Consider the following 23,232-nt stretch of genomic DNA (forward strand, 5'->3'; position numbering starts at 1 on the left):
CCTCTACACTAATACACACACACTGTACATACACAGCCCCTCTACACTAATACACACACTGTACATACACAGCCCCTCTACACTAATACACACACACACTGTACATACACAGCCCCTCTACACTAATACACACACACTGTACACACACAGCCCCTCTACACTAATACACACACACTGTACATACACAGCCCCTCTACACTAATACACACACACACTGTACACACACAGCCCCTCTACACTAATACACACACACACTGTACACACACAGCCCCTCTACACTAATACACACACACTGTACATACACAGCCCCTCTACACTAATACACACACACACTGTACATACACAGCCCCTCTACACTAATACACACACTGTACATACACAGCCCCTCTACACTAATACACACACACTGTACATACACAGCCCCTCTACACTAATACACACACTGTACATACACAGCCCCTCTACACTAATACACACACACACTGTACACACACAGCCCCTCTACACTAATACACACACACTGTACATACACAGCCCCTCTACACTAATACACACACTGTACATACACAGCCCCTCTACACTAATACACACACACTGTACATACACAGCCCCTCTACACTAATACACACACTGTACATACACAGCCCCTCTACACTAATACACACACACTGTACACACACAGCCCCTCTACACTAATACACACACACACTGTACATACACAGCCCCTCTACACTAATACACACACACTGTACACACACAGCCCCTCTACACTAATACACACACACACTGTACACACACAGCCCCTCTACACACACACACTGTACATACAGCCCCTCTACACTAATACACACACACAGTGTTACTACACACAATCGCTACACACATTCCTGGGCACTGGATGTTTTTGTGTTTTTCATTAAAGGAGCTTGAAGCCAAAGTCTTGAGAAATGTGGATTTTATTGTACAGATATGTACATGATGCATCAGTGCGGACAGTACCTGGTCCCTCCAAAGGGAAAGCAACAAGACATCACATGGAATGTACAAAGGGAAAGCAACAAGACATCACATGGAATGTACAAAGGGAAAGCAACAAGACATCACATGGAATGTACAAAGGGAAAGCAACAAGACATCACATGGAATGTACAAAAAGAACAAAAGTACAAAAGAAACCTGGAGCCAAAGTGTCCTGATGATCGGTGGCCATAAATGCTATGTACAGGGTCCTGCAGTGCCGCCATCGGCCAGTAGACGGCGCTGCAGCTGGTGACCGGCAGTAATCGCACTTTAAGAGCAAAGTTTTCCCAATACTTCGGTTTAATAAAATAAAATTTAACCCCAGCACTTCTGGAGTCCCCCCCTCCCCCCTCCTTTCTAGACTCTTACAGTATAATGAAGAGCATAAAAAGTAGCTGAAATTCCAGATCAGCAAAATAAAACTTCAATTCACCTTACAAAAATGCAAGAAGCTGAATTTTTACAAATATTGTACAAACTGCAGAGAATCGTCCGATCGTCCCTGGATTCCGACTCTTTAAATAATCTATATATTAGATGTGGCTCTCTGTACAGACATATACACGGCCCCCCGGGGGTCTCACATGTGTCTCTTCATGTGCAGGGCCAGGTGGTCGGAGCGGGAGAATGCCCTCTCACACAGGTGGCACTGAAAGGGTCTGTGGCCAGTGTGTTTGCGGAAATGGCGAGTAAGTTCATCGGATCGGGCGAATTTCCAGCCGCAGCCTTCCCAGTTGCAGTGATAAGGCTTCTCACCTGAGGGAGGAACAAGAGGGGTTAATAGGTGCCATGACAGCAGACAAGGGTGGGGGGGTCTGACGCGTTTCTTACCTGTGTGCGTCCTCATGTGCGCCTTCAGGTGGGAGCTCTTCGTGTAGGTTTTGCCGCAGCCCGGGTACTCGCAGTTGTGGGTTGCAGTTCTCTTTCTGGCCCATGAGCGGCGCCCTCTCTTTGGCTTGCACTCGTCTGGGGGGTTCATGCCTGGGTAGTATTCCAGCAGAGGAGAGGAGGGTGGGGTGACCATCATGCCATGCATGGCCGGGTGCACCTTCATAGGGTCCCTGTACACCCCGAAGTGTCCATGGAACTGTGGGGGGGCCTGGCCCTGGAAGGCAGGGGGGTAGGGCTGGTACTGGATGGGCAGGCAATGCAGCTCAGCACCCAGCAAGTGACAGTCATTCAGGGTAATCTCCTCGGCTGTGCCCCCCGGACTGATCCTGTAGGCAGTGCCCCCCAGGTGCATGATGGTGCCGGGTTTGTGTTCCAGGAGGGGTCCGGCCATGCAGTCGGGTGTAGTCGGGGTCGGGATGCTCAGCATACACGACTGCTCGGGCCGCTCCTTCTTTATCTTATGGCCCAGATGTTGGATCTGCTCCATGGACAGGGGCCCGGGGGTCTCCATCCCGGTGCCCCGCAGCTCCGTGTATTTCCTCCCGCAGGACATGGGGGGCTTCAGGCTGTAGTCGGGTGGGGTGTCCATGCAGGGCAGGTCGGGGGTCAGCAGCTCGGCCACATAGCTGTGCTGGGGGCTGCCGTACTTCTGCCCCGGGGGGTAGGAGCCGTCACTGTCGTACGTGGTGCTGCAGCTCTCGGGGGTCTCAGGCAGGGGGTAAGTGTGGCCCCCGCCCGGGTTGTTGGCCGTCGTGTGCGCCAGAATGAAGTCCAAGTCCACGAACTTCCCGAGATCATCGTCCTCCTTCTTGATGCTGCAGGAGTCGATGAGGTTGTAGGTGAGGACGTCCATACTGAGCTCCTGCGGGGACAACACGGTCAGAAAGAGCCACAAAACACACAACTTTATTCTTACTAACTCGTCAGACAGGTTCCAGAACTAATAAGAAGAACAATCAGTGAGCAAACAGCGGACTCCACCTCCGGAACCGCATCAATACCGCACCAGTGTAGAGCCGCATCAATACCGCACCAGTGTAGAGCCGCAACAATACCGCACCAGTGTAGAGCCGCATCAATACCGCACCAGTGTAGAGCCGCATCAATACCGCACCAGTGTAGAGCCGCATCAATACCGCACCAGTGTAGAGCCGCAACAATACCGCACCAGTGTATAGAGCCGCATCAATACCGCACCAGTATAGAGCCGCATCAATACCGCACCAGTATAGAGCCGCATCAATACCGCACCAGTATAGAGCCGCATCAATACCGCACCAGTATAGAGCCGCATCAATACCGCACCAGTATAGAGCCGCATCAATACCGCACCAGTATAGAGCCGCATCAATACCGCACCAGTGTAGAACCGCATCAATACCGCACCGGGAGCTATCAGGGCACAGAGCTCCCGTAAGAGAATGTAACAAGAAGTAATTCGGAACAATCTATAAACAATTAGATACAATGTAACATCGGGACCACCGGACACTGTCCGCTCTGCTACAACCCCAATACCCGACCAGCGCTGCACTACAACCCCCAGCCCCGACCAGCGCTGCACTACAACCCCCAGCCCCGACCAGCGCTGCGCTACAACCCCAATACCCGACCAGCGCTGCACTACAACCCCCAGCCCCGACCAGCGCTGCACTACAACCCCAATACCCGACCAGCGCTGCACTACAACCCCCAGCCCCGACCAGCGCTGCACTACAACCCCCAGCCCCGACCAGCGCTGCACTACAACCCCCAGCCCCGACCAGCGCTGCACTACAACCCCCAGCCCCGACCAGCGCTGCACTACAACCCCAATACCCGACCAGCGCTGCACTACAACCCCCAGCCCCGACCAGCGCTGCGCTACAACCCCAATACCCGACCAGCGCTGCACTACAACCCCAATACCCGACCAGCGCTGCACTACAACCCCCAGCCCCGACCAGCGCTGCGCTACAACCCCAATACCCGACCAGCGCTGCGCTACAACCCCAATACCCGACCAGCGCTGCGCTACAACCCCAATACCCGACCAGCGCTGCGCTACAACCCCAATACCCGACCAGCGCTGCACTACAACCCCCAGCCCCGACCAGCGCTGCACTACAACCCCAATACCCGACCAGCGCTGCACTACAACCCCAATACCCGACCAGCGCTGCACTACAACCCCAATACCCGACCAGCGCTGCACTACAACCCCCAGCCCCGACCAGCGCTGCACTACAACCCCAATACCCGACCAGCGCTGCACTACAACCCCCAGCCCCGACCAGCGCTGCGCTACAACCCCCAGCCCCGACCAGCGCTGCGCTACAACCCCAATACCCGACCAGCGCTGCACTACAACCCCAATACCCGACCAGCGCTGCACTACAACCCCCAGCCCCGACCAGCGCTGCGCTACAACCCCCAGCCCCGACCAGCGCTGCACTACAACCCCAATACCCGACCAGCGCTGCACTACAACCCCCAGCCCCGACCAGCGCTGCACTACAACCCCAATACCCGACCAGCGCTGCACTACAACCCCCAGCCCCGACCAGCGCTGCACTACAACCCCCAGCCCCGACCAGCGCTGCACTACAACCCCCAGCCCCGACCAGCGCTGCACTACAACCCCCAGCCCCGACCAGCGCTGCACTACAACCCCCAGCCCCGACCAGCGCTGCACTACAACCCCCAGCCCCGACCAGCGCTGCGCTACAACCCCAATACCCGACCAGCGCTGCACTACAACCCCCAGCCCCGACCAGCGCTGCACTACAACCCCCAGCCCCGACCAGCGCTGCACTACAACCCCCAGCCCCGACCAGCGCTGCACTACAACCCCCAGCCCCGACCAGCGCTGCACTACAACCCCCAGCCCCGACCAGCGCTGCACTACAACCCCCAGCCCCGACCAGCGCTGCACTACAACCCCAATACCCGACCAGCGCTGCACTACAACCCCCAGCCCCGACCAGCGCTGCACTACAACCCCCAGCCCCGACCAGCGCTGCGCTACAACCCCAATACCCGACCAGCGCTGCACTACAACCCCCAGCCCCGACCAGCGCTGCACTACAACCCCCAGCCCCGCTCACCTGGACCATGCCGGGCTGCCTGTCGTGTGTCGGGGGGAGGCTGGAGAAGACTAGGCTCATGCTGCTCCCGGGTATCTCCGGGCTCCGCTCTCCGGCTCCTCTGTCTAATCTCTCGCTCCGCGGCCGCCGCCGCCTGTTATGCCAGAGCCTCATACATATTCATGAGCGCTGCCTCCTGATTGGCTGCCACCTTTATTTGTATACAGAAGGCAACTGGTCGCCCCGCCCCCTGCCCCCAGGCTGACAGGTCACGTGGTGCTTAGATGTCACCTGTAATTAACATGTAATAAGAGGGATCAGGGATACAGTGTATCTACACAATCACAACACACACAGTATACACAATATCCTCCTCATATATATATACTGTATACACACATTACTACAATATACACAATCACAACACACACAGTATACACAATATCCTCCTCATATATATATATACACTGTATACACACATTACTACAATATACACAATCACAACACACACAGTATACACAATATCCTCCTCATATATATATATATATACACCGTATACACACATTACTACAATATACACAATCACAACACACACAGTATACACCACAATATCCTCCTCAGATAGATAGATATATATACTGTATACACACATTACTACAATATACACAATCACAACACACACAGTATACACAATATCCTCCTCATATTATATATATACACACACACACATTACTACAATATACACAATCACAACACACACAGTATACACAATATCCTCCTCTATATATATATATATATATATATACACACACTGTATACACACATTACTACAATATACACAATCACAACACACAATATCCTCCTCATATATATATACTGTATACACACATTACTACAATATACACAATCACAACACACAATATCCTCCTCAGATATATATATACACACACACACTGTATACACACATTACTACAATATACACAATCACAACACACACAGTATACACAATATCCTCCTCAGATATATACACACATTACTACAATATACACAACCACAACACACAATATCCTCCTCGTTATAATGGGGATTTCTTCCATAGGTTTAGTCCCTGTACAGACACTGGGATAGAAATCTCTCAGACCTGCAGTAACGCAGCGATTACACAGGAGGCGCTGTCCTGACCGGGCGGGTGCGGTTTCTTCCCGGTCTCGTGTGAATTCGGAGAATGATGCGGATTAATGAACGGGCTTTATCTTTGATGCTCCGTCCTGTGTAGTCTAGATCATTCTAGGACCCCGACCATTCTAGGACCCCGATCATTCTAGGACCCCGACCATTCTAGACCCCGACCATTCTAGGACCCCGACCATTCTAGGACCCCGACCATTCTAGATCTGGACCATTCTAAGACCCCGACCATTCTAGGACCCCGACCATTCTAGGACCCCGACCATTCTAGGATCCCGACCATTCTAGGACCCCGACCATTCTAAGATCCCGACCATTCTAAGATCCCGACCATTCTAAGATCCCGACCATTCTAAGATCCCGACCATTCTAAGATCCCGACCATTCTAAGATCCCGACCATTCTAAGATCCCGACCATTCTAGGACCCCGACCATTCTAGGACCCCGACCATTCTAAGATCCCGACCATTCTAGGACCCCGACCATTCTAAGATCCCGACCATTCTAGGACCCCGACCATTCTAAGATCCCGACCATTCTAAGACCCCGACCATTCTAGGATCCCGACCATTCTAGGACCCCGACCATTCTAGGATCCCGACCATTCTAGGACCCCGACCATTCTAGGACCCCGACCATTCTAGGACCCCGACCATTCTAGGACCCCGATGCATTTTTTGCTGTATAGCGCATGTTCTGATGTTTTATATTTTGTTGTTGGATTTTGCAGGTTATTTTACACTTTTTGCTTTGTCCTATATACTCGATCCTGTATATTCTGGTTTGGGTTTTATACTTCTGGGTCATATATTCTGGGTTACCTTGTATTTTACACTTTATACTGTAGTTTTGTACCTTTTGTGTTTCATATTCTGGATGTTTTGGGGGTTTATACTGAATTTTTGTTGGGATTCATATAATGGATTTTGTTAGTTTTTTTTTTTTAATTCTACTTTGGTGTTTTATATAATCGATGTTTGGGGGGTTATGTTGTATTTTTGTGGGGTTTTATATTCCGGACTGCGTGGCGGTTTATATTCCGGACTGCGTGGCGGTTTATATTCCGGACTGCGTGGCGGTTTATATTCCGGACTGCGTGGCGGTTTATATTCCGGACTGCGTGGCGGTTTATATTCCGGACTGCGTGGCGGTTTATATTCCGGATTGCGTGGCGGTTTATATTCCGGACCGCGTGGCGGTTTATATTCCGGACCGCGTGGCGGTTTATATTCCGGATTGCGTGGCGGTTTATATTCCGGATTGCGTGGCGGTTTATATTCCGGATTGCGTGGCGGTTTATATTCCGGATTGCGTGGCGGTTTATATTCCGGATTGCGTGGCGATTTATATTCCGGATTGCGTGGCGGTTTATATTCCGGATTGCGTGGCGGTTTATATTCCGGATTGCGTGGCGGTTTATATTCCGGATTGTGTGGCGGTTTATATTCTGGACCGTGTGGCGGTTTATATTCCGGATTGTGTGGCGGTTTATATTCCGGACCGCGTGGCGGTTTATATTCCGGATTGTGTGGCGGTTTATATTCCGGACTGTGTGGTGTTTTGTATAATAAATGGTTCGGGGTTTTATATTGTGTTTTATATAATGGGTTCTTTTGTTTTTTTGGGGGTTTTCGCTGCAGTTTTCCCGGGTTATTGCTCCTTTTATGTCCCTGTGTTTTGGCTTTTTTGCTCTTTTGTCTTCAGAGTTTTGCTTTCTGTTGTACAGCGGGTGTTTCGCTTCTTTTGCATTTCTCGTCTCATCCAGGAGGCGTCTTATTATCCCAGGAATGAGACCTGGGGGGGGGGGGGGGGGAGGGGAGATGGGGGGGGGGGGGGGGAGATGGGGGGGGGGGGGGGGGATATCTTGCAGGTTAAAGTATTATTGGTATTTGTTTTACTTACTGGAAAACAAACATCATTGGGGAGATATGAAGTGCTGTGCAGAGGGGAGGGTCCGGTACAGTAGCCTCAGCCACATCCACTTATTAATGTTCATTGTATCACTGTCCGGCGACACATTAACCCTTTCCTCACCACACACACATATATTAACTCCTTCCTCACCACACACACACACCACAGATTAACCCCTTCTTCTCCCCCGGTTCGGGCTCCTGGCCGCCGCAGACAGAGATAAAGAATTCTCAGAAGTCTCTGCGTTATCTGCGAACACCCGAACACCCGAGACTGCAGATGTGAACAGCGGCCACGGAATATACTGCAGTCACAACCCCCACCTGGTGACCCGATCCCTGTATACAGCATCATGCAACGGTGACCCGATCCCTGTATACAGCATCATACACCGGTGACCCGATCCCTGTATACAGCATCATACACCGGTGACCCGATCCCTGTATACAGCATCATACACCGGTGACCCGATCCCTGTATACAGCATCATACACCGGTGACCCGATCCCTGTATACAGCATCATACACCGGTGACCCGATCCCTGTATACAGCATCATGCAACGGTGACCCGATCCCTGTATACAGCATCATACACCGGTGACCCGATCCCTGTATACAGCATCATACACCGGTGACCCGATCCCTGTATACAGCATCATACACCGGTGACCCGATCCCTGTATACAGCATCATACACCGGTGACCCGATCCCTGTATACAGCATCATACACCGGTGACCCGATCCCTGTATACAGCATCATACACCGGTGACCCAATCCCTGTATACAGCATCATACACCGGTGACCCGATCCCTGTATACAGCATCATACACCGGTGACCCGATCCCTGTATACAGCATCATACACCGGTGACCCGATCCCTGTATACAGCATCATACACAGTTGACCCGATCCCTGTATACAGCATCATACACCGGTGACCCGATCCCTGTATACAGCATCATACACCGGTGACCCGATCCCTGTATACAGCATCATACACCGGTGACCCGATCCCTGTATACAGCATCATACACCGGTGACCCGATCCCTGTATACAGCATCATACACCGGTGACCCGATCCCTGTATACAGCATCATACACCGGTGACCCGATCCCTGTATACAGCATCATACACCGGTGACCCGATCCCTGTATACAGCATCATACACCGGTGACCCGATCCCTGTATACAGCATCATACACAGGTGACCCGATCCCTGTATACAGCATCATACACAGGTGACCCGATCCCTGTATACAGCATCATACACCGGTGACCCGATCCCTGTATACAGCATCATACACCGGTGACCCGATCCCTGTATACAGCATCATACACCGGTGACCCGATCCCTGTATACAGCATCATACACCGGTGACCCGATCCCTGTATACAGCATTACACGCGGGTGACCCGATCCCTGTAGACAGCATCATACACCGGTGACCCGATCCCTGTATACAGCATTACACGCGGGTGACCCGATCCCTGTATACTCTCTGGGGTGTAGAGATGCCTTATTACCCGAAGATCAGTAATAATGATCAGAACCGGACAGTATGATGTATGGATGTCATATACCCAGTATATAGAAAGGGACACCCCAGTATATAGAAAGGGACACCATGTATCACTCCACAGACACCCCAGTATATACAGACACCCCAGTATATAGAAAGGGACCCCAGTATATACAGACACCCCAGTATATACAGACACCCCAGTATATAGAAAGGGACACCATGTATCACTCCACAGACACCCCAGTATATACAGACACCCCAGTATATATGCAGACACCCCAGTATATACAGACACCCCAGTATATATGCAGACACCCCAGTATATATGCAGACACCCCAGTATATAGAAAGGGACACCATGTATCACTCCACAGACACCCCAGTATATACAGACACCCCAGTATATATGCAGACACCCCAGTATATACAGACACCCCAGTATATACAGACACCCCAGTATATATGCAGACACCCCAGTATATACAGACACCCCAGTATATATGCAGACACCCCAGTATATAGAAAGGGACACCATGTATCACTCCACAGACACCCCAGTATATACAGACACCCCAGTATATAGAAAGGGACACCATATATCACTCCACAGACACCCCAGTATATACAGACACCCCAGTATATACAGACACCCCAGTATATAGAAAGGGACACCATGTATCACACCACAGACACCCCAGTATATACAGACACCCCAGTATATAGAAAGGGACACCATATATCACTCCACAGACACCCCAGTATATACAGACACCCCAGTATATAGAAAGGGACACCATGTATCACTCCACAGACACCCCAGTATATACAGACACCCCAGTATATAGAAAGGGACACCATATATCACTCCACAGACACCCCAGTATATACAGACACCCCAGTATATAGAAAGGGACACCATGTATCACTCCACAGACACCCCAGTATATACGCATACACCCCAGCATATTATATATATATATATATATATATATATATATATATATATATATATATATATATATATATACAGACCCCCCAGTATATATGCAGACCCCCCAGTATATATGCAGACCCCCCAGTATATATGCAGACCCCCCAGTATATATGCAGACACCCCAGTATATATGCAGACACCCCAGTATATACAGACACCCCAGTATATACAGACACCCCAGTATATACAGACACCCCAGTATATACAGACAGACACCCCAGAATATATGCATACCCCAGTATATATGCAGACACCCCAGTATATATGCAGACACCCCAGTATATATGCATACCCAAGTATATATGCAGACACCCCAGTATATATGCAGACACCCCAGTATATATGCATACCCCAGTATATATGCAGACACCCCAGTATATACAGACACCCCAGTATATACAGACACCCCAGTATATACAGACACCCCAGTATATACAGACACCCCAGAATATATGCATACCCCAGTATATATACAGACACCCCAGTATATACAGACACCCCAGAATATATGTATACCCCAGTATATATACAGACACCCCAGTATATATACAGACACCCTAGTATACAGGCGCTGGGTCTCTTGTTGGGGGTCACTGATTCTTCTATGATGCAGCGAATATTCAGAAACAGATGAAACAAATGCAAAGGAACTAAATACAAAAAGAGACTGAGGAGACACAGAGGCCCGACATTCCAGCTCTGAACAGCAGGGGGCATCAGCTGAAACTGCCACAAGAGGCAGCTACAGAAGAGCAGAACATATACATATATATATATATATATATATTAATAATAAGGCACTAGGGCTCCACCCCCCATTATAATAATAAGGCACTAGGGCTCCACCCCCCCCATTATAATAATAAGGCACTAGGGCTCCACCCCCCCTCCATTATAATAATAAGGCACTAGGGCTCCACCCCCCCTCCATTATAATAATAAGGCACTAGGGCTCCACCCCCCCCATTATAATAATAAGGCACTAGGGCTCCACCCCCCCCCCCATTATAATAATAAGGCACTAGGGCTCCACCCCCCCCATTATAATAATAAGGCACTAGGGCTCCACCCCCCCTCCATTATAATAATAAGGCACTAGGGCTCCACCCCCCCTCCATTATAATAATAAGGCACTAGGGCTCCACCCCCCCTCCATTATAATAATAAGGCACTAGGGCTCCACCCCCCCTCCATTATAATAATAAGGCACTAGGGCTCCACCCCCCCCATTATAATAATAAGGCACTAGGGCTCCACCCCCCCCATTATAATAAGGCACTAGGGCTCCACCCCCCCCATTATAATAAGGCACTAGGGCTCCACCCCCCCCCCATTATAATAATAAGGCACTAGGGCTCCACCCCCCCCCCATTATAATAATAAGGCACTAGGGCTCCACACCACACCCCCCCATTATAATAAGGCACTAGGGCTCCACACCCCCCCCCCATTATAATAATAAGGCACTAGGGCTCCACACCCCCCCCCCCCATTATAATAATAAGGCACTAGGGCTCCACACCCCCCCCCCCCCATTATAATAATAAGGCACTAGGGCTCCACACCCCCCCATTATAATAATAAGGCACTAGGGCTCCACCCCCCATTATAATAATAAGGCACTAGGGCTCCACCCCCCCCCATTATAATAATAAGGCACTAGGGCTCCACCCCCCATTATAATAATAAGGCACTAGGGCTCCACCCCCCCATTATAATAATAAGGCACTAGGGCTCTACCCCCCATTATAATAATAAGGCACTAGGGCTCCATCCCCCATTATAATAATAATAAGGCACTAGGGCTCCATCCCCCATTATAATAATAATAAGGCACTAGGGCTCCACCCCCCCATTATAATAATAAGGCACTAGGGCTCTACCCCCCATTATAATAATAAGGCACTAGGGCTCCATCCCCCATTATAATAATAATAAGGCACTAGGGCTCTACCCCCCATTATAATAATAAGGCACTAGGGCTCCACCCCCCCATTATAATAATAAGGCACTAGGGCTCCACCCCCCATTATAAGGCGGCACTAGGGCTCTATCCCCCATTATAATAATAAGGCACTAGGGCTCCATCCCCCATTATAATAATAAGGCACTAGGGCTCCACCCCCATTATAATAATAAGGCACTAGGGCTCCACCCCCCATTATAATAATAAGGCACTAGGGCTCTATCCCCCATTATAATAATAAGGCACTAGGGCTCTACCCCCCATTATAAGGCGGCACTAGGGCTCTATCCCCCATTATAATAATAAGGCACTAGGGCTCCATCCCCCATTATAATAATAAGGCACTAGGGCTCCATCCCCCATTATAATAATAAGGCACTAGGGCTCCATCCCCCATTATAATAATAAGGCACTAGGGCTCCATCCCCCATTATAATAATAAGGCACTAGGGCTCCATCCCCCATTATAATAATAAGGCACTAGGGCTCTACCCCCCATTATAATAATAAGGCACTAGGGCTCTACCCCCCATTATAAGGCGGCACTAGGGCTCTATCCCCCATTATAATAATAAGGCACTAGGGCTCCACCCCCCATTATAATAATAAGGCACTAGGGCTCTACCCCCCATTATAATAATAAGGCACTAGGGCTCCATCCCCCATTATAATAATAAGGCACTAGGGCTCCATCCCCCATTATAATAATAAGGCACTAGGGCTCCATCCCCCATTATAATAATAAGGCACTAGGGCTCTACCCCCCATTATAATAATAAGGCACTAGGGCTCCATCCCCCATTATAATAATAAGGCACTAGGGCTCCATCCCCCATTATAATAATAAGGCACTAGGGCTCTATCCCCCATTATAATAATAAGGCACTAGGGCTCTATCCCCCATTATAATAATAAGGCACTAGGGCTCTACCCCCCATTATAATAATAAGGCACTAGGGCTCTACCCCCCATTATAATAATAAGGCACTAGGGCTCCATCCCCCATTATAATAATAAGGCACTAGGGCTCCATCCCCCATTATAATAATAAGGCACTAGGGCTCTATCCCCCATTATAATAATAAGGCACTAGGGCTCTATCCCCCATTATAATAATAAGGCACTAGGGCTCTATCCCTCGTTATTATAAGAAGGGCCCCGGGCTCCCCCCATTATAATAATAAGGGTCCCGTCTTTGTACACACACTCCTCTATTATGTGGCTAATTGTCCTGCACTTACTGATGATGTAAATGAGATGACGGCTCCATAGACGGCTACAAGAATGTGAGACCCCCACCGCTGGGAGATCAAGGGATTCCCGGCCCTATTGTGCAGGCCAAGGTGTCTGCATTCAGGGGGCTCTGGTATATGTGGGCGCCACAAATGTCTGATTACTTTTATATTACACAGAGGCCCCTGAGACACTGCCCCCTACTGCCCAGGAGCCCGCAGCTGTATTATTACCCCTGCACCCATCGGGGGTCCCACTGACAGCAGAATCATCCAGGCAAAGTCCCCAAGAACCTCCTGCAGAATATTCCTGAGAGTCACCTGTGCAGAGCATCACTCCTGCAGACTATAACTTTCATTACTACATATTATTAGAATGAAGGGGCCCTAATGTTTACAGTGCCAGCAGCTGAACGTGACGCCGCACTGGGGGCGCCGCTGATCTCCTGCTAGTCTATTACAGGACACAGTTATAATAGGAGCCTCTTTCATCCTCATTTGATTGGATATTACAGGGTTTATCATGATAATCTGCCCTGTAGGGGGCACTGCTCTATTACGACACCAGTAGTGGTCAATGATCTGGGGCTGTGGAGTCATTAGCTGATGGGGTGGGAGATTCTGCCCCCCCAGGTGACCTTGCATTGTCCACATGGGGCACTTGGCAGCTTGTTTGGCCCTTTCAGAGGTTTACGACTGTGCGGAGCCTGAACATTCAGTCGTCTTCAGTCTCCTTGTAGTGTTTGTTTGGGAAATAAAAGGCCTCAATGTAGGAACATTAGTGCCCACTGAGCCCCATACAAGGGCCCTGCAAGGGGCCAACAATGCTGGGCGGAGCCTCCACTAATGGTCTCAATAGAGAGGCCGGGACCATTAACATAGTGAGAAAACTAATTAATCAGGTACCTCACCCCGGTCACATGATCAGACGTTTAGGGCTCATTCACACTATGGATGGTCGGAGCTGAATTCCACTTGGAAAATACAGTGTGGCGGCCTCCGATTGTTCTTAATGGGATTCTTCTGCGCCATTCGCACTACGGAAGAAGTTCTGGAGCCCAGCTGCCGCCAAAAGAACGATCATGTTAAGAAGAGACATCTCTGAGCCCCCTCCAGACCTGTGTGTCCTATACACAGGTAAGATATAAGGATCTGCGCGTCCAATACACAGGTAAGATATAAGGATCTGCGCGTCCAATACACAGGTAAGATATAAGGATCTGCGCGTCCAATACACAGGTAAGGTATAAGGATCTGCGCGTCCAATACACAGGTAAGATATAAGGATCTTCGTCTCCAATACACAGGTAAGATATAAGGATCTGCGCGTCCAATACACAGGTAAGATATAAGGATCTGCGCGTCCAATACACAGGTAAGATATAAGGATCTGCGCGTCCAATACACAGGTAAGATATAAGGATCTGCACGTCCAATACACAGGTAAGGTATAAGGATCTGCGCGTCCAATACACAGGTAAGATATAAGGATCTTCGTCTCCAATACACAGGTAAGATATAAGGATCTGCGCGTCCAATACACAGGTAAGATATAAGGATCTGCACGTCCAATACACAGGTAAGGTATAAGGATCTGCGCGTCCAATACACAGGTAAGATATACGGATCTGCACATCCAATACACAGGTAAGATATACGGATCTGCACATCCAATACACAGGTAAGATATAAGGATCTGCGCGTCCAATACACAGGTAAGATATAAGGATCTTCGTATCCAATACACAGGTAAGATATACGGATCTGCACATCCAATACACAGGTAAGATATACGGATCTTCGTATCCAATACACAGGTAAGATATAAGGATCTTCGTATCCAATACACAGGTAAGATATAAGGATCTTCGTATCAAATACACAGGTAAGATATATTTTACCTTTGTATTGGATGCGCAGATCTTCACTGGTATCTATAGTAAAGACAATCTCCTCCACAACTACTTGTTACATTTCATTCTGTAACCATGGCGACGCATCAGTCTGCACAGGAGCTGGAGACAAATATTTACAGACAATCTGACAACTTGTTTTTACTTCTGATACATTGTAGCAAAAAGGCAGGAAAACAAAGTTCATTATATCTAAAGGTGGCGGGTCTGTGGGGGGGATTGCAGACATTCGCCGCTCGTGTGGCTCGGCGCGTATCTCCCATCCCCCTATATAGTCCGTATATTTGTTTTCACACATTTTGGAAGTTTCTTTTTTCTTGTTGCTGTTGTGTGACCCTGGTCTGGGGAGATAAGATGAATCCAGCGCACGAGGCGATGACACGTCAGGATCCAAACCCCCAGATAATAGGAAATGTCGCCATATAACGTTCATGCTGCTGTGTTACTACTAGGACGCCGACACTAAAGGAGAGGCCGTTATTTTCTGTATATAGGAGCAGTGACCCGTCATATCGATTCTACCATAATCATAATTTGCGCAGTTTTTTCACTCTGCATTTTTACCTCACCCCCCCCCCCACATACCAATAGGAAATACACCAAATTATATTGTCAGATGATGCAGAATGAATTTGGTGCATAGCGCATTGAACTTGTTTTTGCCACCATTTTTTTAAATAATGAAAAGAATCTAAAAACCAAGAACACAAACCATATTGTGTAAGAGCCTAAGGGGGGGAGAGAAAAAAGGGGGGACGCTTACTCTTTTGCAGATTCCCCCTTTAGACTGTTAGTTTCCCCATAGTGGTTCCCAACATGCTGGAAGTTGTAGTTTTGCAAAAGCTGGAGGTGCACTGGTTGGGAAACATATGAGGTAATTCAGCATTTAATAAGTAAAATCTTTAAAAGCTGAAGAAAACGTCACATTGTTAGATTGTGTTGTATGTAGTATGATGTATAGTGTGGGAAACCTTGGGGAGATTTATCAAAACCTGTGCATAGGAAATGTTCACTAGTTACCTATAGCAACCAATCAGATCGCCTGTTAAATTTGTGAAAAAGGCCTCTGAAAAATAAAAGCGATCTGATTGGTTACTATGGGTAATGGTCAACTTTTTCTCGGCACAGGTTTTGATAAATCGCCTCACTGTGCTGTATATTGTACTGTCATGTATATAATGTATGCAGGAATGTTAGTGTAGTATGTGGTATGATGTATAGTGTATGGACACCTGTGCTGTATATTGTACTGTCATGTATATAATGTATGCAGGAATGTTAGTGTAGTATGTGGTATGATGTATAGTGCATGGACACCTGTGCTGTATATTGTACTGTCATGTATATAATGTATGCAGGAATGTTAGTGTAGTATGTGGTATGATGTATAGTGTATGGATACCTGTGCTGTATATTGTACTGTCATGTATATAATGTATGCAGGAATGTTAGTGTAGTATGTGGTATGATGTATAGTGTATGGACACCTGTGCTGTATATTGTACTGTCATGTATATAATGTATGCAGGAATGTTAGTGTAGTATGTGGTATGATGTATAGTGTATGGATACCTGTGCTGTATATTGTACTGTCATGTATATAATGTATGCAGGAATGCTAGTGTAGCATGTGGTATTATGTATAGTGTATAGACACGTGCTGTATGCTATACAGTCATGTATATAATGTATGCAGGAATGTTAGTGTAGTGTGTGGTATGATGTATAGTGTATGGACACCTGTGCTCTATATTGTACTGTCATGTATATAATGTATGCAGGAATGCTAGTGTAGAGTGTGGTATGATGTATAGGGTATAGACACCTGTGCTGTATATTGTGCTGTCATGTATATAATGTATACAGGAATGTTAGTGTAGTATGTGGTATGATGTATAGTGTATGGACACCTGTGCTGTATATTGTACTGTCATGTATATAATGTATGCAGGAATGTTAGTGTAGTATGTGGTATGATGTATAGTGTATGGACACCTGTGCTGTATATTGTACTGTCATGTATATAATGTGTGCAGGAATGTTAGTGTAGCATGTGGTATGATGTATAGTGTATGGACATCTTTGCTGTCATGTATATATTGTATGCAGGAATGTTAGTGTAGCATGTGGTATGATGCATAGTGTATAGACACCTGTGCTATATGTTGTATATGTCCCCATAGTGGTTCCCAACTAGGATGACTCAAGATGTTGCAAAACTACAACTCCCAGCATGCCCGGACAGCTGTTGACTGTCCGAGCATGCTGGAAGTTGTAGTTTTGCAACAGCTGGAGGCACCAAGATTGGAAAACAATGGCCAAAGGCTGTCCGGGCATGCTGGGAGTTTTGTAACAGCTGAAGTGCTACAGGTCATGCTTGAAGTTGGAGGTCAGGGCATGCTGGGAGTTGTAGTATTGCAACAGCTGCAGGCACACTGGTTGGAAAACACTGGCCTAAGGCTGTTCGGACATGCTGGGAGTTGTAGTTTTGCAACAGCTGGAGGAACACTGGTTTATCGTCTGGAGAAAGCAGACCCTAATATGCACAGGGTATATTAGGGACTTCAAATATAATTTCTGTATCAAGATCTCTGCTTGCTGTCAGTCAGTAGGAAATCTGTGACTCTAACTTACCTGAGAGGAAACATCAAGGCAATGTTTTCCAACCAGTGTGCCTCCAGCTGTCTCTAAACTACAACTCCCAGCATGCCAGGAAAGCCAGTGGCTGTAGTTTTGCACAGCTGGAGACACATTGGTTGGGAGCAAGCAGAGATATTGAAATCTGGAAGGAATTGATGCAGAAAGTGAATAGAATGTTCTATAAAGAACATTTGTGAACTCTGGAATATTATATATATTTCCTGTATCCGTCCTGATCTCCGAGGAGCGTGCCCAGGGTGGGGTCCTGCCGACACTTTATCATTAATGTATCCAGGAGCGCGGGGGATATAGGTCACATTGTCTCCGTCCTGCACGAACCTGCAGCAGATAAATACATATTGTGCAGATAGCGGAGGAGTGAACCGACCGGCTCGATGGCTTCATTATTCCTCCAGGATTATTCCTAGGATTCAGACTCCGACCGGAAGCGGCTGCAGCAGCGGCAACACCAGACCCCGACGGGTGCATAGAAGATGGGGGGCACCATAGCAAATATCAATATGGACCCCCTATTATGGCATCTGATGCTGCCCCCAGGACAGAAGGGCCCTGTGTAGGTTCCCCCTTTACTCCCCATGACCCATTGGTCTTTACCACCCTCCATTAATTTGCTGACAATGCATTTCCCTGGGGGCTCAAACAGGATGGGGCCCCCCCTCTCCAAGGGCCCGATAGCAGCCGCATGGTCTCCGCTATGATACGTTGGCCCTTGAGCGAATGCAGCTATGTGGACCCCACATATAAAGTCATCACCCTCATTCCCCTGAATTATATACACACACCTTAACCCATTGTTTCCCAACCTGTGTGCCCCCAGCTGTTGCAAAACTACAATTTCCAGCATGCCCGGACAGCCTTTGGCCACTGTTTTCCTACCAGTGTACCTCTGGCTGTTGCAAAACTACAATTTCCAGCATGCCCGGACAGCCTTTGGCTGTCTGGGCATGCTGGAAGTTGTAGTTTTGCAACAGCTGGAGGCACTCTGATTGGAAACATTGCCCTTGTTTAACAACTAGGAAGCCTTTTGACTAAAGACAAAAGCAGAATGAACTAAATAAAAATCCACATGTGAAGTAATACGGAACATAGGAGATATTAAGCAGAGGGGAGGAGGGGGATGCAGCTGCAGGATCCCTGTGAGGCTGCAGAGGGGAGGAGCACACAGCACAGCTATGACATCACTCCAGGAAGACCCCACCCACTCAGGAGCACAGGGGGGTTTGGGGAGGGGGGTGGATTGCAGAAACCAGGAGAGGAGAAAAAAAAAAAAAAAGCAATCTCTCTCAATCTCTCTCTCTATAATATATATATATATATATAATATATATATATATATATATATATATATATATATATATATATATATATATATATATATATATATATATATATTGCTTATACTAGATGCACAAGTCTGCTTGGTTGCTGCAGTGCATTGTGGGAGCTTAGATGTTAATTGCACAGGGTGGAAGGAGATCAGAGCATGATAAACTGCGAGAAATAGCAACCAGCAGAATAGGGAGTGCAGCTCTGGAGGATCAGATATGAGGTAACTCAGAATTTACAAAGTAAATCTTTTAAAGCTGAAGAAAAATGTCACATAGTGTTGTATGATGTATAATGTAGGAAACTTTAGGGAAATTAATAAAAACCTGTGCATAGGAAATGTTTACCAGTTACCCATAGCAGCCAATCAGATCGCCTGTTGAATTTGTAAAAAGGCCTCTGAAAAATAATCCGATTGATTGCTATGGGTAACTGGTCAACTTTCCTCTGCACAGGTTTATATACATCTCTCCCTCCCCCCCATGCTGTAAAAAAAATAAAAATAAAATTTATATTATATATATATTTATTAAATGCAGGAATGTTAATGTAGAGTGCGGTATTATGTATAGTGTAGGACACCTGTGCTGTCATGTATATAATGTGTGCAGGAATGTTAGTGTAGCATGTGGTATGATGTATAGTGTATGGACACCTGTGCTGTATATTGTACTGTCATGTATATAATGTGTGCAGGAATGTTAGTGTAGTATGTGGTATGATGTATAGTGTAGGGAACCTGTGCTGTACATTATGCTGTCATGTATATAATGTGTGCAGGAATGTTAGTGTAGTATGTGGTATGATGTATAGTGTATGGACACCTGTGCTGTATATTGTGCTGTCATGTATATAATGTGTGCAGGAATGTTAGTGTAGCATGTGGTATGATGTATAGTGTATGGACACCTGTGCTGTATATTGTACTGTCATGTATATAATGTGTGCAGGAATGTTAGTGTAGTATGTGGTATGATGTATGGGCACCTGTGCTGTATATTGTGCTGTCATGTATATAATGTGTGCAGGAATGTTAGTGTAGTATGTGGTATGATGTATAGTGTAGGGAACCTGTGCTGTACATTATGCTGTCATGTATATAATGTGTGCAGGAATGTTAGTGTAGTATGTGGTATGATGTATAGTGTATGGATACCTGTGCTGTATATTGTGCTGTCATGTATATAATGTGTGCAGGAATGTTAGTGTAGCATGTGGTATGATGTATAGTGTATGGACACCTGTGCTGTATATTGTACTGTCATGTATATAATGTGTGCAGGAATGTTAGTGTAGTATGTGGTATGATGTATAGTGTATGGACACCTGTGCTGTATATTGTGCTGTCATGTATATAATGTGTGCAGGAATGTTAGTGTAGCATGTGGTATGATGTATAGTGTATGGACACCTGTGCTGTATATTGTACTGTCATGTATATAATGTGTGCAGGAATGTTAGTGTAGTATGTGGTATGATGTATAGTGTATGGACACCAGTGCTGTATATTGTACTGTCATGTATATAATGTATGCAGGAATGTTAGTACAATATACAGCACAGGTGTCCATACACTATACATCATACTACACTAACATTCCTGCATACTTTATATACATGACAGTACAATATACAGCACAGGTGTCAATACACTATACATCATACCACATGCTACACTAACATTACAGCATGCATTATATACATGACAGTATAGCATACAGCACAGGTGTCCATACACTATACATCATACCACACTAACATTCCTGCATACTTTATATACATGACAGTACAATATACAGCACATGTGTCCATACACTATACATCATACTACACTGTCATGTATATAAAGTATGCAGGAATGTTAGTGTAGTATATGGTATGATGTATAGTGTATGGACACCTGTGCTGTATATTGTACTGTCATGTATATAATGTGTGCAGGAATGTTAGTGTAGTATGATGTATGGGCACCTGTGCTGTATATTGTGCTGTCATGTATATAATGTGTGCAGGAATGTTAGTGTAGTATGTGGTATGATGTATAGTGTATGGACACCTGTGCTGTATGCTATACTGTCATGTATATAATGCATGCTGTAATGTTAGTGTAGTATGTGGTATGATGTATAGTGTATGGACACCTGTGCTGTATATTGTACTGTCATGTATATAATGTGTGCAGGAATGTTAGTGTAGTATGTGGTATGATGTATAGTGTATGGACACCTGTGCTGTATATTGTGCTGTCATGTATATAATGTGTGCAGGAATGTTAGTGTAGCATGTGGTATGATGTATAGTGTATGGACACCCTGTGCTGTATATTGTGCTGTCATGTATATAATGTGTGCAGGAATGTTAGTGTAGCATGTGGTATGATGTATAGTGTATGGACACCTGTGCTGTATATTGTACTGTCATGTATATAATGTGTGCAGGAATGTTAGTGTAGTATGTGGTATGATGTATAGTGTATGGACACCTGTGCTGTATATTGTACTGTCATGTATATAATGTATGCAGGAATGTTAGTGTAGTATGTTGGTATGATGTATAGTGTATGGACACCTGTGCTGTATATTGTACTGTCATGTATATAATGTGTGCAGGAATGTTAGTGTAGTATGTGGTATGATGTATAGTGTATGGACACCAGTGCTGTATATTGTACTGTCATGTATATAATGTATGCAGGAATGTTAGTACAATATACAGCACAGGTGTCCATACACTATACATCATACTACACTAACATTCCTGCATACATTATATACATGACAGTACAATATACAGCACAGGTGTCAATACACTATACATCATACCACATGCTACACTAACATTCCTGCACACATTATATACATGACAGCACAATATACAGCACAGGTGTCAATACACTATACATCATACCACATACTACACTAACATTCCTGCATACTTTATATACATGACAGTACAATATACAGCACAGGTGTCCATACACTATACATCATACTACACTGTCATGTATATAAAGTATGCAGGAATGTTAGTGTAGTATATGGTATGATGTATAGTGTATGACACCTGTGCTGTATATTGTACTGTCATGTATATAATGTGTGCAGGAATGTTAGTGTAGTATGTGGTATGATGTATGGGCACCTGTGCTGTATATTGTGCTGTCATGTATATAATGTGTGCAGGAATGTTAGTGTAGTATGTGGTATGATGTATAGTGTATGGACACCTGTGCTGTATGCTATACTGTCATGTATATAATGCATGCTGTAATGTTAGTGTAGTATGTGGTATGATGTATAGTGTATGGACACCTGTGCTGTATATTGTGCTGTCATGTATATAATGTGTGCAGGAATGTTAGTGTAGCATGTGGTATGATGTATAGTGTATGGACACCTGTGCTGTATATTGTACTGTCATGTATATAATATGTGCAGGAATGTTAGTGTAGTATGTGGTATGATGTATAGTGTATGAACACCTGTGCTGTATATTGTACTGTCATGTATATAATGTATGCAGGAATGTTAGT

The 23,232-nt window shown here is 46.4% G+C and overlaps 1 protein-coding gene across 1 annotated transcript in view; it reads right to left on the minus strand.

The window, feature by feature from the left end:
- Positions 1 to 945: 945 nt before the first annotated feature.
- LOC130282307 (Krueppel-like factor 2) overlaps positions 946 to 23,232 on the minus strand; it is a 23,279-nt gene continuing 992 nt past the window's right edge. Inside the window, exons 2-4 of the mRNA XM_056530409.1 lie at positions 4,998 to 5,267; positions 1,852 to 2,773; positions 946 to 1,776 (exon numbers count right to left, since the gene is read on the minus strand). Coding sequence (XP_056386384.1) covers positions 1,601 to 1,776; positions 1,852 to 2,773; positions 4,998 to 5,150 — 1,251 coding nt within the window. The 5' untranslated portion in view covers positions 5,151 to 5,267 and the 3' untranslated portion in view covers positions 946 to 1,600. The remainder of the gene's footprint in view (positions 1,777 to 1,851; positions 2,774 to 4,997; positions 5,268 to 23,232) is intronic.

Source organism: Hyla sarda, chromosome 7 (genome assembly GCF_029499605.1).
Source record: "Hyla sarda isolate aHylSar1 chromosome 7, aHylSar1.hap1, whole genome shotgun sequence".
Classification (NCBI taxonomy): domain Eukaryota; kingdom Metazoa; phylum Chordata; class Amphibia; order Anura; family Hylidae; genus Hyla; species Hyla sarda.